This window comes from Danio aesculapii, chromosome 5, assembly GCF_903798145.1.
Source record: "Danio aesculapii chromosome 5, fDanAes4.1, whole genome shotgun sequence".
NCBI lineage: Eukaryota > Metazoa > Chordata > Actinopteri > Cypriniformes > Danionidae > Danio > Danio aesculapii.
This window is the reverse complement of record NC_079439.1, coordinates 18151056-18166229: the sequence shown is the minus strand read 5'-3', so window position 1 is coordinate 18166229 and position 15174 is coordinate 18151056. Positions and strand designations below refer to the sequence as shown.

Below are 15174 nucleotides of genomic sequence, written 5' to 3'. Positions count from 1 at the left end.
TTCAGTGCATCGATTCCCGCCTCAAGGTCCTATGCAGATCCTTCCCCTCCTCTGCTCCCCACACTTTCCTGTCAAAATCTACTGTCCTGTCCATTAAAGGTGAAAACCCTGAAAGAATTATTATTAAAAAAAAGAAGCCCCGCCATACATTAAAACACAAGTCATTATTTATCGTTTTACATAAATGCCCATTATAATAAAGTTTTGGGATGACAAAACAAATGCAACCTGGTTAATTTCAGTTTAAGTGTTTCATAACACTTGATATAACAAACCATTTCCACAGGTTGACCACAAACATCATCTCTATTAGAGGTTCTGCATGATTTAAAATCATTATTTTGGTTTCTCTACATTTATCAATAAAGGACTCTCTTTACATTCCCATACTAGGTTGCGGCTGTGAAGGATATCTGAAATGTCTTTATGGTCATTGTATGCCTTAACCAAATCCGTCATCATAGTGGTTCACATTATTATTATTTCTCCAGAACTGTCCTGAGCGTATGCATTCCCAAGAGAATCTCAAATCTGATTCATTGCATGTCGGCAGGGGCGGATTTAACCAATAAGCAAGGTAAGAAGCCGCTTAGCGCCCCAGGAAATCTGAGGCGCCCAAATAAATACCTAGGAGTTTATTGATACTATAAATATATATAATATTGCTTTCTATCATATTTTGTACGGTGAGGGTCTACATTTTTTTTTTTTAGATTTGAACGTATTTATTACATCTGTGCAAATGTGTCCTCTACCTTCAATCATGGACCAGTCCAGGAGTCAAATCAGTAAAGATTTAGTTTTAAAAACCAAAACGTTCATTTATTATGTTTAGTTGTGAATTCATACTAAGAAAACAAATCGGTTCAAAAGTTTTACAAGGTGCTTACATGTTATTATTATTTTGCATTAAGATAAAATGTAGAAAACGAGATCGAATGATAGAAGAAAAACAAAATAATAATGAAAAATTTAAGTACAAAAGGTGCATTTTAGAACTTTTGGGCCCCTTGGCTGTTATTGCTTATGTCCCCAAAATCACTAAATCCGCCCCTGCATGTCAGCATCGTCTTTTAATTTCATAATTTATTTAGAACGATAGAACTATAGTAATTTATTATAAAAGAAAAGGACTCAAGCGGCTTCTCCTAGCACAGCAAATTACACTTTTTCCTCTTGACATTTGCTGCCAGCTAATCCAGTTAATACAGTTAATCAGTAAAAGTGACGATTTTGCTCTCTTTGACCCATTGGATGGAAACGCTGTATTATTCACAAATCTTTAATGTGATATTCCAGTTCTGCGCACAAATTAAATTAGCATATTTGGATGGAAACATATCTATTGTCAATGAAGTTCCCAAATTTTAGATGTTAGTATCAGTTTTGTTAGTTTTTAGGATATCTATAACCTAGTGCGCACCAAAACAGTGAAAAAATTTGTGCGTATAAAATATAAAACTAATATAAACATGTAAGGCTTGTAGTTTGTCACTTCCGCCTAAACGGATTTATTTACATCACCTCATACTTCGGTTTCTAATCAAATCGTGACCAATCAAATCCTTTTTAGCATCTGACATGCCCTGCCCCCTTCAAGACGCTTCACATTGATGTGCTTGAGCTCAACCACTGTCAGTGGCAGGACGGTGATAAAACAAAACACTACTGGCTGTTGTTGTTTTTTTTTAAGGGGAGGAGCAACACTAAACGGCGTTTTAGAATGAAAAACGATCCGCATCCACACTAGCGTTTCATCCAGCGTTTCTGAACAACTCTCCGTTTACACTAGACCACTGAAAACGCACATCACGTGACCACACATGCACTGCAGCACACTCTGGCATGCACTGCAGCATATCTACACAGATGAGAGCTATGCTCGTCGGACTGTTCATCATGGATCTACCGCTGGATCTAATCTTACTATATTTGTTAAACGTGATATTTAATTCATCCTGTTGTCTATATCTAACGACATAATCCCCGGTCTTTTGAATCTATTACTTGTTCTCAGGTAACGTGTTTTGGCTGAGCGCAAAGATAAGTTAATAATGTAACCATGTACATACATATTAAATGATTGCTTGCCTTTATTTCCTATATTGTATAAGTTTATTGTACGTTATACTTTAATAATGGTCAATATTGATTTTTAAAACTGATATTCAGCAAAAGTGAGGGTATGCTTCGTATTTTCAATGAAAATGAAAGGAGGCAGTTCTGTTATTGGCTCCGTTTTGTTATAAATATGCATACAGTTAAGATGACACTCAATAAATATGCCTCAACATTTCTGGTGTCTGTTAAGTTGCTAATATCAAAATGAAAATAGGCAGTTCCTTATATCATGTTTTAATTTTATTGTTAAGAAAGTAAAACAACGTAGCCAGGGTGATGTGAGTGAGGTTATAAAGTATATGTTTCCCTTTGAATTTTTACCCGACGTGTCATCGGTAGTTTGTTTTTCATATCAAACTTGCGAAGTCTGAACTTACAAGGAGAGGATGCAAGACTGAACTGTGTGTAGGCTACTTAATATTGGGGAAAACATCCCAATCAGAGAGGCGAATGTCTGCAGCCATGCCTCCGTTTCCCCCATCCACACTGAGACGGAGATTTCGCTTCGAGATTACATTTCGCTTGAGATTACGTCAAACATTGAATAAAAGATGCACATTTCAAAGCACTTCACAGGAGCTTTAAGTGCTATAGTCTTTTCCATTCAAAAACTTACAAGAGCTCCATCACCTCCTCCTCACACTGTCTGCAGTGTAAATCACCTCTGATGGAACTTCCTCTGGCTAAAGACCAACAGTTCCACATTCCAGCTTTAAACACTATCCAGCCCACATCCTAGAGTATAAACTAAACTTCTACATCTACAACACTGGTTAAGTTGCTCTGTTAAACTATTAATGTAGCTTTTCACTTTCTAAGACACGTCTAGAATCGCAAGGTCTCAGCTCAGAATAACCAACAAACAGCACATCAAAGTGTTAAAGGAAACCAAGTGTAAAGCTGTCAGCATTACAACCGAGTGATGGTGCTTTTAACATGCCAACTTTAACCTCTTGACTAGAGCGATAAAATGAAAACTTTTTTTCTTTTTTCACACTTCTGTCCTCTGCGTTTCTCGTTTTGTTGTTGCATAACTGTAAGAAATCATCTCCTATCAGACTGAGAAATGTGCACCGCTTCAAATATGCAGACTTCTCCTTTCCAGACTCGATCCGTCATAGTTCCTGGCCATTGAATAAAGACTGCCGGCTAATTCGCAACCTTGCAAGTGCTGCGCTGGGCAAATCCCCTATCGTCCGACATCTGAGTCTGGGTGAAATTACAGCTCGCCCTTTCAGTCTCTCAGCTGCTATTAGACAAAGTGAGCGTTTGAAGAGCACGTCGCATTCTGTAGGGCATAAACTGTACAGTGGGCCGCGCGATGTTAAACCAATTTCAGCTTAAAAGGCAAGAAATGCCTTGAGTAAGCAATCCAAGAGAGAGATCTAATCAACCTGGTACAAAATATACATATATAAAAAAAGAACATTTCAGTGCGTTCAGATTCAAGGTTAAGCTTGACTTCTGTGTGTACTTTGGTACGTGATGTTCTTCTTATGGTAATGTGCAGCAAGTCAAGGATCTTTTAAGCGCATATTGTTTAAGTAGGACTGCTGCTGTGTTTCTCTATAGTTTGGAGAAAGCTTTACACAAATGCAAATCAATACACTGGGGACAAAAATACTTTCACTGAAACATGCTTTCATTAAGATAACTCAACACTTCTATTTAAGAGTGAACAATGTGCAGCTTATTCACTAATGACCTGAAATCCAGTCTCATTACAGTGCAAGCACAGATTATGTCCGAATTACTAAACTACTGTTTGCCTGCATGGCACAATTAAGACTGTGCTAATACTGACTTTAGAGACTGAATAAAATCAGCAGATGTTTGTTTTTGTTGTTGATTCATAAATGTGCACCCAGCTGCATGGGTAGAAATGATCATTGTTCTAAATAATCTATATACATGGACAAAACTGTTGGTAGCCTTCCACTGAAGAAAGAAAAAATACAGTGGTCAGCGAAATAACTTGAAACAAAAAAAAAAAAAAAGAGTTACGATTAATGAAAAAGGACTCAAAAATAAACAGTTGAAAATCAGATATTGCTTTCAAATTGGTAAACTAATGAATTTGGCCTGGAAAACAACAGTTCCAATAACAATTCTGTCTTGTTTCGAATCTGATTGGCTGATATCTGTGTGATATTTTGCAATAACAGCACTCTTTCAGCCTCTTCACCCCTCTGTATTACTCCGTCCACATAGAGTGACAGCAGATCAATAAACTCACTACAGTTTGACAAATATTGCAGCTGTTGGACAACATAATGTACTTTTGAGGCTTTTTTTAGGTGAGAATGTAGTTGTTTAGATTGCAGCTATGCAGTTTATTTATAAGGATATTGCTTATTTTAAATGTTTATAATTTCGGAGATACAGCATGTCGGCATCCATCAGCCTGTCATACTGAGCAGAGCAAAGACGGTTGACATTCGGCCACAAGATGGCGACAGAAACCACAAAATAAGTCCTTATAGGAGATAACTCAGGCGTCATTTCTAACTACAAGCTGATCAACTCATTATTAAACAGGTAAGTGTCTTTCTAAGTTGATCTCCTCTCTCTCTTGTATGTGTAGTGACTGGATTTATACCATAGTAATCTGGAAGTGTTTGCTTTTTGCTAGTTTGCTTTGGCCTTTTCGGGGTTAATTATTGTGATCTTCCGTTTGCAACAGAGAGATACTGGGAGATCTCTGTAGACTGATGGCATTGCATGCCGTTCAACCTTATCATCTTAAAATGTGAGCAAAATCACCTGTTTTGTCATCACTTTAGACATTACGCTAGAGAATCATTTAAATACTAGCTCTAAACTGACGTTAATGAATTAGTGAGAGATTTTTGCTGTTCTGACATCAGCTGCAGATGTGAATGAATGGCAGAAGAAAGTAATTCCTCATACAGAAGGAATTTTGGACTGTCCATGTCTGATTTTTTTATATTATATACAGATATATAAAGAGGCAAAGATAAAAATTAAAAAAAAAAAAAAAAATTATATATATATATATATATATATATATATATATATATATATATATATATATATATATATATATATATATATATATATATATATATATATATAATGCTACAATTAACTTATAAAAATGCAAATATCTAATCAGCCAATCACATGACAACAAGTGTAAGTTTGAGTATATTGAAGACAGAAAATTCATTAGATATGACACACTACAGATCTTTAATCCATAGAACAGTAGTTAGACGGACAGAAAGAAAAGACAAACAGACATACAAGGGACTTGTGGGGGCTGCACATTGATGGATTTGCTCTTTAATGTTTGGATTTTCAGCTGTAAAATTTACAGTTTTCTCAGTGGCTTTGGGCATTTCTCACAAAACTATTTACATTTGCACAACAGTTAATGAATTTCTCAAAACAATTAGTACAAACTGCAAACAAAGTTGATAACCTGCAAAAGCGTGACACTTGCTCAAAATGAATAGCTCATTCCTCAAAAGCAAGTATTGATGTCAATGAAAGTGTCAGAGTCATCAAGAGTGAAAAGTCCTGACATCATTGTTTATGAACAAGATAGTCAAATGGGCTTTGTCATGTTTTCAATTATGACAGTTTACTCTGTACATTTTTTCCAAAGCAAAAAAGTCAGATTTTGGTGACACGTCCTGAAAATGCTGAAGACAGCACTATATACTATTTGCACAGTCATTTGAAAACTACAGTAAAGTTAGACATCACTGCATTTAGTGAGGTATCTGAGTACTAGACACTGAATATGTATGTTTCACACCTTTTTACCTCTTTGCATAAGCTCTATGCAATTCTAATTTATTCACAGCATTGTGCAAAAGAATAAATACACCCTTATTTACAGCAAACATAAACTTCTTTTGGGTAGAGCTCTGCACAACTGTAAACAATATTGCAGTACATATTGGAAATGAACCTACAACATAGACAGGTCTGTAAATCATTGATAAAATTGTTCAATTTAAAAGACATTTTGAGGAAAAAAAAATATTTAAAATATTTATAAAACCTGCTTTTACAGATTTTATATGGAATGACTATTCAGCATTCACAAGTTTAGTTATTTTGACTGACATGACATAAGCAAATGATAAAGTTATAAAACAGCAGAGAGTTGTATGAAAGCAATTGACGAATGTCCAAAAGCATTTGCAATTTGTTGGAAGAAATGAGAAACTGCTACTATGATGTGCACAAATGACTAATTCTTTTGAGAAATGCATTAACTGTTGTGCAAATGTAAATAGTGTTGTGTGAAACGCACCAAAGCCACTGAGAAAAACTGTAAACCACACTGAACTGAACTAAACTGAACTTCAACTCTGAAAACTGGACTGACGCAGTTTCAATTTGCTAGAACTTCTATGTTAAGCTGCTAGATAGATAGATAGATAGATAGATAGATAGATAGATAGATAGATAGATAGATAGATAGATCGATAGATAGATAGATAGATAGATAGATAGATAGATAGATAGATAGATAGATAGATAGATAGATAGATAGATAGATAGGTAGACAGACAGACACAGACAGAAGACAGACAGACAGACAGACAGACAGACAGAAAGATAGATAATAATAGATAGATATCAAAATAAACTTATAAGTAATTTCATTTTGTGAAACCGATTTTCATAGTCAACAGTGGCTTGATTAGCAGAGAATGTTGTTGTCAGTGTCACAGTAGCAGTGCCTCAATCAGGTCCTGTAGCACAGTGTGGTTTACATGCAGTACTGAAAAAAACAAGCATATGACTAACTGAAAAAAGTGAGCATATGACTAGCTGAATTACTGAACACGCTCCACTCACTCATAATGAGTTGCGTGAGTGAAAAAAAGTTAACGCTTAAATGCTTTGATGAATCTGCCTTTAATGTGATCACGAGCTGTTCAGAGGCAAAAATCAAGCCGAGCTGTGCATCAAAAGCCCCGACACGCTGATCAGAGACATGCTGTGTGTGTCCCCTCCGCATCTCTCCAGCTAGGAAATATAAACACACGCGCAACACAACACACACAACAGCGGCCCATGCGCATTCACATGTCTCTCCCCGTCCAGATGGCTGCTTTGTGGAGAGCCTTCCGCTCTGCAATTACAGCGATATGAAAGTGGTTTTCTTTTTTCCCCATTATTTCTGATCAGAGAGGAAAACGGAGCTGCCAGCGGGTGTATAAGAGTCTGATAGACGCCCACGCGGGCTAGAACACCCTGCATTTAAACCCGCTGCCAGTGCGAGTGAGCGAATGCACAAAGGCCCGTGATCAGAGAGAGATCGCATCTGGAGAGAGGCTGCTTTATATGCATTGGTCTACAGAGATGGAGAAGTCTTCAGGGGAGGGTAATCAGATGCCACTGGGAGGAGGCAAGTGACAGACACATGATGAAGCGTGGCTCTGTCTGTCCGTTTGACTTTAACTCAGGCCTGATAATATTCCATCTCTCCTCATGGTGTCAGAAAGCTGTCCTCTTAGAAAACTCAGCGTGAGAGACAGCGGACAGACAATGAAGTGGGGAAAGGAGATCATGGCTTTAAGTTATGGCACTGAACTGAAGAAACATTATAACTGCACTTTTAGAAAGTTTGTGACAGGCATTTTGTAAGACAGACAAACTGATAGATGATAGTAGAGTAGATGGGCAGACAGACTAGTAGAAACGTTGAATGATGATAGATAGATATGAAGATATGGATGATGGATGGATGGATGGATAGATGGACGGACGGACGGACGGACGGACGGATGGATGGACGGACAATTAATGAATTGATGGACAGACAGACAGACGGATGGACAGACAGCCAAACAGATCAATAGAAAGATACGATAGATAGAACGATGGATGGATGGACGGACGGATGGACAGATAGAATGATAGATAGAACGATAGATAGAACGATAGAACAATAGATAGAACGATAGATGGATAGATAGATAGATAGATAGATAGATAGATAGATAGATAGATAGATAGATAGATAGATAGATAGATAGATAGATAGATAGCCAGACAGACAGACAGACAGACAGACAGACAGACAGACAGACAGACAGACAGACAGACAGACAGACAGACAGACAGACAGACAGACAGACAGACAGACGACAGATAGATAGATAGATAGATAGATAGATAGATAGATAGATAGATAGATAGATAGATAGATAGATAGATAGATAGATAGATAGATAAGTAAATTATTAAAGACATAAATGGATGGATGGATGGATGGATGGATGGATGGATGGATGGATGGATGGATGGATGGATGGATGGATGGATGGATGGATAAGTAAATTATTAAAGACATAAATGGATGGATGGATGGATAAGTAAATTATTAAAGACATAAATGGATGGATGGATGGATAAGTAAATTATTAAAGACATAAATGATGGATGGATGGATGGATGGATGGATGGATGGATGGATGGATGGATGGATGGATAGACAGACAGACAGACAGACAGACGGATGGACAGACAGCCAGACAGATCAATAGATAGATACGATAGATAGAACGATGGATGGAATGGATTGGATGGACGGACGGATGGACAGATAGAATGATAGATAGAACGATAGATAGAACGATAGAACAATAGATAGAACGATAGATGGATAGATAGATAGATAGATAGATAGATAGATAGATAGATAGATAGATAGATAGATAGATAGATAGATAGATAGATAGATAGATAGATAGATAGATAGATAGATAGATAGATAGATAGATAGATAGATAGATAGATAGATAAGTAAATTATTAAAGACATAAATGGATGGATGGATGGATGGATGGACAGATAGAATGATAGATAGAACAATAGAAAGAAAGAAAGACAGACAGACAGACAGACAGACAGACAGACAAGTTTGTACTATCGCTTTCAAGGAAGGCTACAAATAAGCAAATACAATGGAGAGAGAAAATGACCACAGGAAGCGAGAGCTGGTTATATTTGTTCTTCTCGTCATTAACAGCATGCTGTGTGGCTTAACCACAGCTCTAGCCCAGTAATCTGTCAGCCGCTGATGTACTGCTGTCACATTCATATGCACACACCTCACCGGGCCCTCGCAGAAACAGCAGGCATTCAGTAATGACTGTCGAAGGCCACATTAATCTGGTCAACAGCAGTCAAAGCCGTCAACACTCAGGAACAGGTATAAGATCACGCGGCTTTCATGCTCCGCTGCTCCTGTCCATCAAGCTATCATTTAACCTGCAGAAATGGATGACAGACTCACTCGTTTGTTCTTCTTGGAGTACGTGTTTCTTCAGCAGTCGATCTTTCACCCGATCGTGCTCTCGGGCCATGCTGGTGGCCAGATTGGCAAAGTCGGTGTCGTCTATGTCAGGAGTCATGCTCTCCTTGGCCTCTTTCTGCTGTTTTACCACAATCTCCTCCCATTTCTTCTTTTCCAGTTTAACGGAAATGTTCTTGTTCTGAAAGTGGAAGACAAGACAAGAGAAAGGTTAGAGGTAATTAAAGTAATGATATCAGCCTAGCTACTGCAAAACAACATCAAATATCTTTAAAGAGAATGAATTTGAGAGGAGGCAGAAAGGCAAAGACAGGTAAAAAAGGCAAGAAACAGAAGCATGAAGAAATTAAGAAGCGAGTAAAAAGTAAAGAGCAAAAATAAGAAAAAAATAAATGAGCAGACAATAAGAAAAAGAAAAGCATGAAAATTAAGGAAGGGAAAATAAAAGGAAAATAATGCCAAGGAAAGGATGAGAAAATAGAAAAGAAAATAAATTAAAGGAAAGGAAAATGAAAGGAAAGGGAATAGAGGAAGAGAAAATGTAAAATAAAGGAAATTAAAATAAAATACAGGAAAGGGAAAAGGAAGGGAAGCAAAGTAAAGGAAAGGACAGAAAGAAATAATGGCAAGGAAGTGAAAATAGAAAAGAAAGAAAATTAAAGAGAAGGAAAGAAAGGAAAGGAAAGTAAAAGAAAAAAAGGAAAACAATAGCAAGGAAGAGGAAGAGAAAATGGAAAATAAAGGAAATTAAAGGAAAAGACAGAAAAAGAAGAGAAGGGAAGGGAAGGAAATGGAGAGGGATAGAAAATGAAAAGGAAAGGAAAGGAAAGGAAAAAAATGAAAGGATAGGAAAGGATAGAAAAGGATTGGAAAGGATAGGAAAATTATGGCAAAGAAGAGGAAAAAAAACGGAAAAGAAAGGAAATTAAAGGAATATACAAGAAAGGAAAGGAAAGGAAAGAAAAGAAAGAAATGATGACAAGAAAGAGGAAGAGAAAATGGAAAAGGAAGGGAAAGAAAATTAAAGGAAAGGAAATTAAAGGAAAGGGAATGGAATTAAATGAAAAGCAAAATAATGAAAAAGAAGGTGAATAAAAATGGAAAATGGAAAAGATAGAAAATTAAAGGGAAATACAGGAAAGTAAGGAAAGGGAAGGTAAGAAAAGTAAGGGGATGAAAGGGAAGGGAAGGAAGAGGAAGAGAAAATGGAAAATAAAGGAAAATACAGGAAAGGAAGGGAAGAGAAGGTAGGGAAAGGGAAGTGAATGGATGGGTGGGAAGGGAGAGGGATAGAAAATAAAGGAAAGGAAAGGTAAGGTAAATAATGAAAAGGAAGAGGACAGAAGAAAGAAAGAAAGAAAGAAAGAAAGAAAAAGAAAGAAAGAAAGAAAGAAGAAAGAAAGAAAGAAGAAAGAAAGAAAGAAGAAAGAACGCAAGAAGAGAAGAAAAAATGGAAAAGGAAATTAAAAGAAGGGGAAATTATAGGAAAGGAAAGGAAATGAAATTATAGGAAAGGAAAGGAAAGAAAAGGAGAGGAAAGGAAGGAAAGGAAAGGAAAGGAAAGGAAAGGAAAGGAAAGGAAAGGGAAGGAAAGGGAAGGAAATAAAGAAAAAATCATGGCAAAGAAGATGAGAAAATGGAAAAGAAAGGAAATTAAAGCAAAATAAAGGAAAAAAGAAAAGGAAGGGAAGGGAAGAAATAATGGCAAGGAAGAGGAAGAGAAAATAGAAGAAAAAATAAAGGAAATGAAAGAAATGGAAAGGCAAGGAAATTGGAAAGAGAAAAAGCAAAAGAAATGAATGGAGAATGATTAAGAGGAAAAACATGATGACAGAAGGAAATGGAAAGAAAAGAGGAAAAGTAAAAAGCTAAAGTAGCCTGTTAGTAGTTCTGTTTTGTGTTTCTTCATGACAATAATAGTGTACTCCAGCAAGTCTGATATCATCCTCTGTTTCTACTCAAGCTGTATGTGATTACAAGCAAAAGTCAAAAACAAAACAAACGGCAACACACGTACTGTACTGCTGGTAAACATGATCTTGCCTGTTCAAATTAAGTGCAGCTACTCACAGTTTGACAAGCACATGGATTTAATCCACATGAAAAAAAGATCTGCTTTCACCAACTTAAAATAGACTGCAACATTTAGAAAGAAATCAGTGAACTCTACGGTAAAATTCAGAGTAATACGAGCAAGACATTCTAAAATATCCAAAATACATACGCATAATGAAACATCAGCAATGACTGAAATTACAGTAGATCAGTTCATAAAACATAGCCAAATCTAAACAGTAAGATGATAAACATAAAAACCAGAACATGCTTGCGCTTCGTCCTTATCTCAGTCTCTGTAGGTTAATACCCACAGGGAACATGCAATTCAATCAGGCTTTTACAGTCCCCTTCACTGATGACCAATCAGACTTAGGACATCCAGAGGACATGAAGCCTGAAATAGGAAGGCTTAGGGCATGTTTGATGACACTGTATACAGTACACTGTAAAACAGCAAAACTGTCAACTTTAACCTGTAAATATACACCTAAGTCTTATGCACACTGGGGCAATTATAATAGACATTTAACAGCTCATACTTAAACAAAGAGCCAGGCATAAAAGTGACATTTCTATAAAATTTTTATGTGCCACATTAAAAACCTATGAAATTGGCCGTTTTATACAAGTGCCTTGAACTGCTGAAGATACAGTAAAACACAACTTAGAGTCACTCAAACATAAAATGGTCCAGCCAAGCACAAGGAAATTGGAGATCAAATAGGATCAATGATGGGTTTCTTTTCACTTCATTTCTTTCGCGACTTGTAAATCTTCCCAAATATTTGAAGTGGTGTTTGTGTGGAGTAATGAAGGATGTTAAACTAAGGCGAAAAAGCTTAAGTGATAAATACACAAGGGCTGTTTGCAATATGCGTTCTTAGGTGATCTTACGTCTTTGTAGTCATTGAAGTCATGTAAATAGAGTGAGACCGGTGATACGAGTACTGATGAGGGTCACCTGTGTGCGTCACATGTCTCGAGTCCCATGGAGGAGCGGGGGTATAAAAGTATGAGTGCTAAAGGAATTTTTGATGATTTTAACTTTGTCCTATGCATAGCCTAATCTTTGCATTAATAGTTGATTTCTGTTTTCGATTAATTACAACTTATGCTGATGTGTTTATCCTCATATTACTTTGTGTACTTAACCTCATATAACCTTGCTCCATAACAGCTGTGGCTTTGTGTGACTCATAACCGAGAAGTTACCTCCTTGGTACTTGTTATCAGCAAAATGTTACAACTATTCTATCAGAGTGTGCTCGTTTACAGAATTATGAACGGGAGGGGTTCAGGCTCACTCTCTTGTGGGTGTGCTCTGTTATGTGTAACTTTTTCTGTGCAGATTAGCCATTCTGCCTAACAACTGATGACTGAACTGATCTGGATGGAGGATCTTTCTTATTGAAGCGCTCTACTGAATGATCGGCATTTTCCTGCCTCTTTCTCTGTGTGAACGAGTGAGTTTGAGCTGTATTACACTTGTGTTCACATGTAATGTCATCACCAATCCCCAAACTTCAGATCCAATACTCAAGACCGCAAGAACGGAGTACGCGTGAAAGAACTTGGATAGATTCTTGATATCGAGGATGCATTGAAGGCAGACTTGAGCGCAGTACTCACCCTAGAGTCCCAGAACTCATTCCGGTTTAATAAAGGAAGCGAAAAGCATTTTATAGACCTATTTATTATTAATTTCAGGAGTTTCTCTAAATGAGATGGTGAAAGTAAACATTCGCATGAAATTCTTAGACAGATTAAAGGTTGTTTATTTTCTGAAATTTTATTTGTATTGCGCAAAGTATCATTTTAAGGCATGTCAAATGTATTAAAAAGGGGAAAAAAACAATAAATCATTGTATGAATGCTGTAATGTTTAAATAATTTTATGTTACAAATGTGTGAAAGTCATGTGATCATCAGGTAGAACACATCATCTCATTTCTCACAGGACGTGTTTGGTGTTCTCGAGGTGAGAAACAACCAAGGAAAAAGTGTGAAGGTTCTTCTGTGCAACATTAGTCGCTAGTGTAAAGTTGTGCAGAACCACTGCACACATCCACTGTACTGGAGTATTTCTGTTTTTCATTATACGTCATCTAAAATCAGGGAGTGACTTTGCACATTCACTTGGCTCATCACCAGTAAAAATAAGTCATAAGAATGATAAATATGTCATTATCATAAGAATGATAAATGTCCTAGTGTGCACCAGGCTTTACTGGCCATTTAAAACTAAAAAGTACACATGGTTAGCACTCTATTTGGGCCACTTTTTGCTGTCAGACCAGCCCTAATGTTTTGTGGCATAGATTCAATGAGTTTTTGGGAATATTCCTCAAAGATTTTAGTCTATATTGACATGATAGCATCACCAAGGTGTGCAGATTTACCAGCTGTATGAATCTCCCATTTCATCACTTCTCAAATGTGCTCTAATGGATTGAGATTTGGAGACTGAGAAGGCCATTTGAGTAAAGTGAACTTATTGTCACATTTAAGAAACCAGTTTGAAATAATTTCAGCTTTGATAACACTTTATGGCACGGTCAAAAAATAACAATATGGTCATGTAGGCTGTGGTGTTCAAATAATGACCAACTGGAACTAAAGAAAAACGTGTCCCAACAAACTTACTAGTACACCTCAGCAGATTGTCTAGTCCAGGAGTCCCAATACATCACTCCCTAGTTACTAGCTCATGACATGATTGCAAACAATACATTTCATCCAGTCAGTTGCCCACCCACTCCAATTTATATTAAGTTTTAAATATCACATCAGTGGTAAACTGTTAACTTGGTATTTTTGGTTCTTTAAAAAAATTATATTTAACCAATTTGAACGATTCGTTGACCATGACAAGAATAGCTCTCTAAAAAGTAGCTTGTACATGAAATAAGGTTGGAGACTCCGGTGTAGACAATGAATACCTGCCTAAATGCATTGAGCTGCTTTTATATGATTGGCTGATCAGACGTTTGCATTAAGTTAAAGGTGAGATGGCATGCCTAATCAAGTCATATGAGAGTATTACATCTTGTATTTTTCTTTCCATACAGTAAGTTAAACAAAAATAAGCGTTTAATACACCCCTACCCCAAACAATGACTTATCATATTGTTACAATCCTGCTTTTTTAAGAACATTGTATAAAATCAGGGCAGCATGGTGGCTCAGTGGTTAGCACTGTTGCCTCACAGCAAGAAGGTCACTGGTCCCAACTGGGCCAGTTGACATTTCTGTGTGGAGTTTGCATGTTCTCCTCACGTTCACATGGGTTTCCTCAGGGTGCTCTGGTTTCCCCTACAGTCCAAAGACATGCAGTATACATGAATTGGGTAAGCTAAATTGGCAGTTCATTCCACTGAGGTGACCCCTGATAAATAAGGGACTAGGGCAAAGGACAATTAATGAATGAATGCATAAAATCACAGTTCAAATGACGTAAATAATATGCTTCATTTAGGAAATCCCACTTTGCTATTTATTTACACACTATTTATTTAAAAAACAAAGAAGGACAGGGGTGAAAACCCAACAACAGAACTACAGAAAACCTTACAGCATCTGGAAAGATTTTGGTATTTCGAATCGCTGGCAAATGCTGGGTCATGTGGAGTAAATTAGAAGAGACCACAAAGCCTCAGAGAGTAAACACACACACACACACACACACACACGCA

General features: G+C 36.9%; 1 protein-coding gene across 1 annotated transcript in view; it reads right to left on the bottom strand.

Annotated features, from left to right (window-relative positions):
* Positions 1-15174, bottom strand: part of fbrsl1 (fibrosin-like 1) — a 579938-nt gene that overhangs the window by 426048 nt on the left and 138716 nt on the right. The window contains 2 exon segments of the mRNA XM_056457467.1: positions 9407-9433; positions 9435-9605. Of these exon segments, the coding sequence (XP_056313442.1) occupies positions 9407-9433; positions 9435-9605 (198 nt within the window).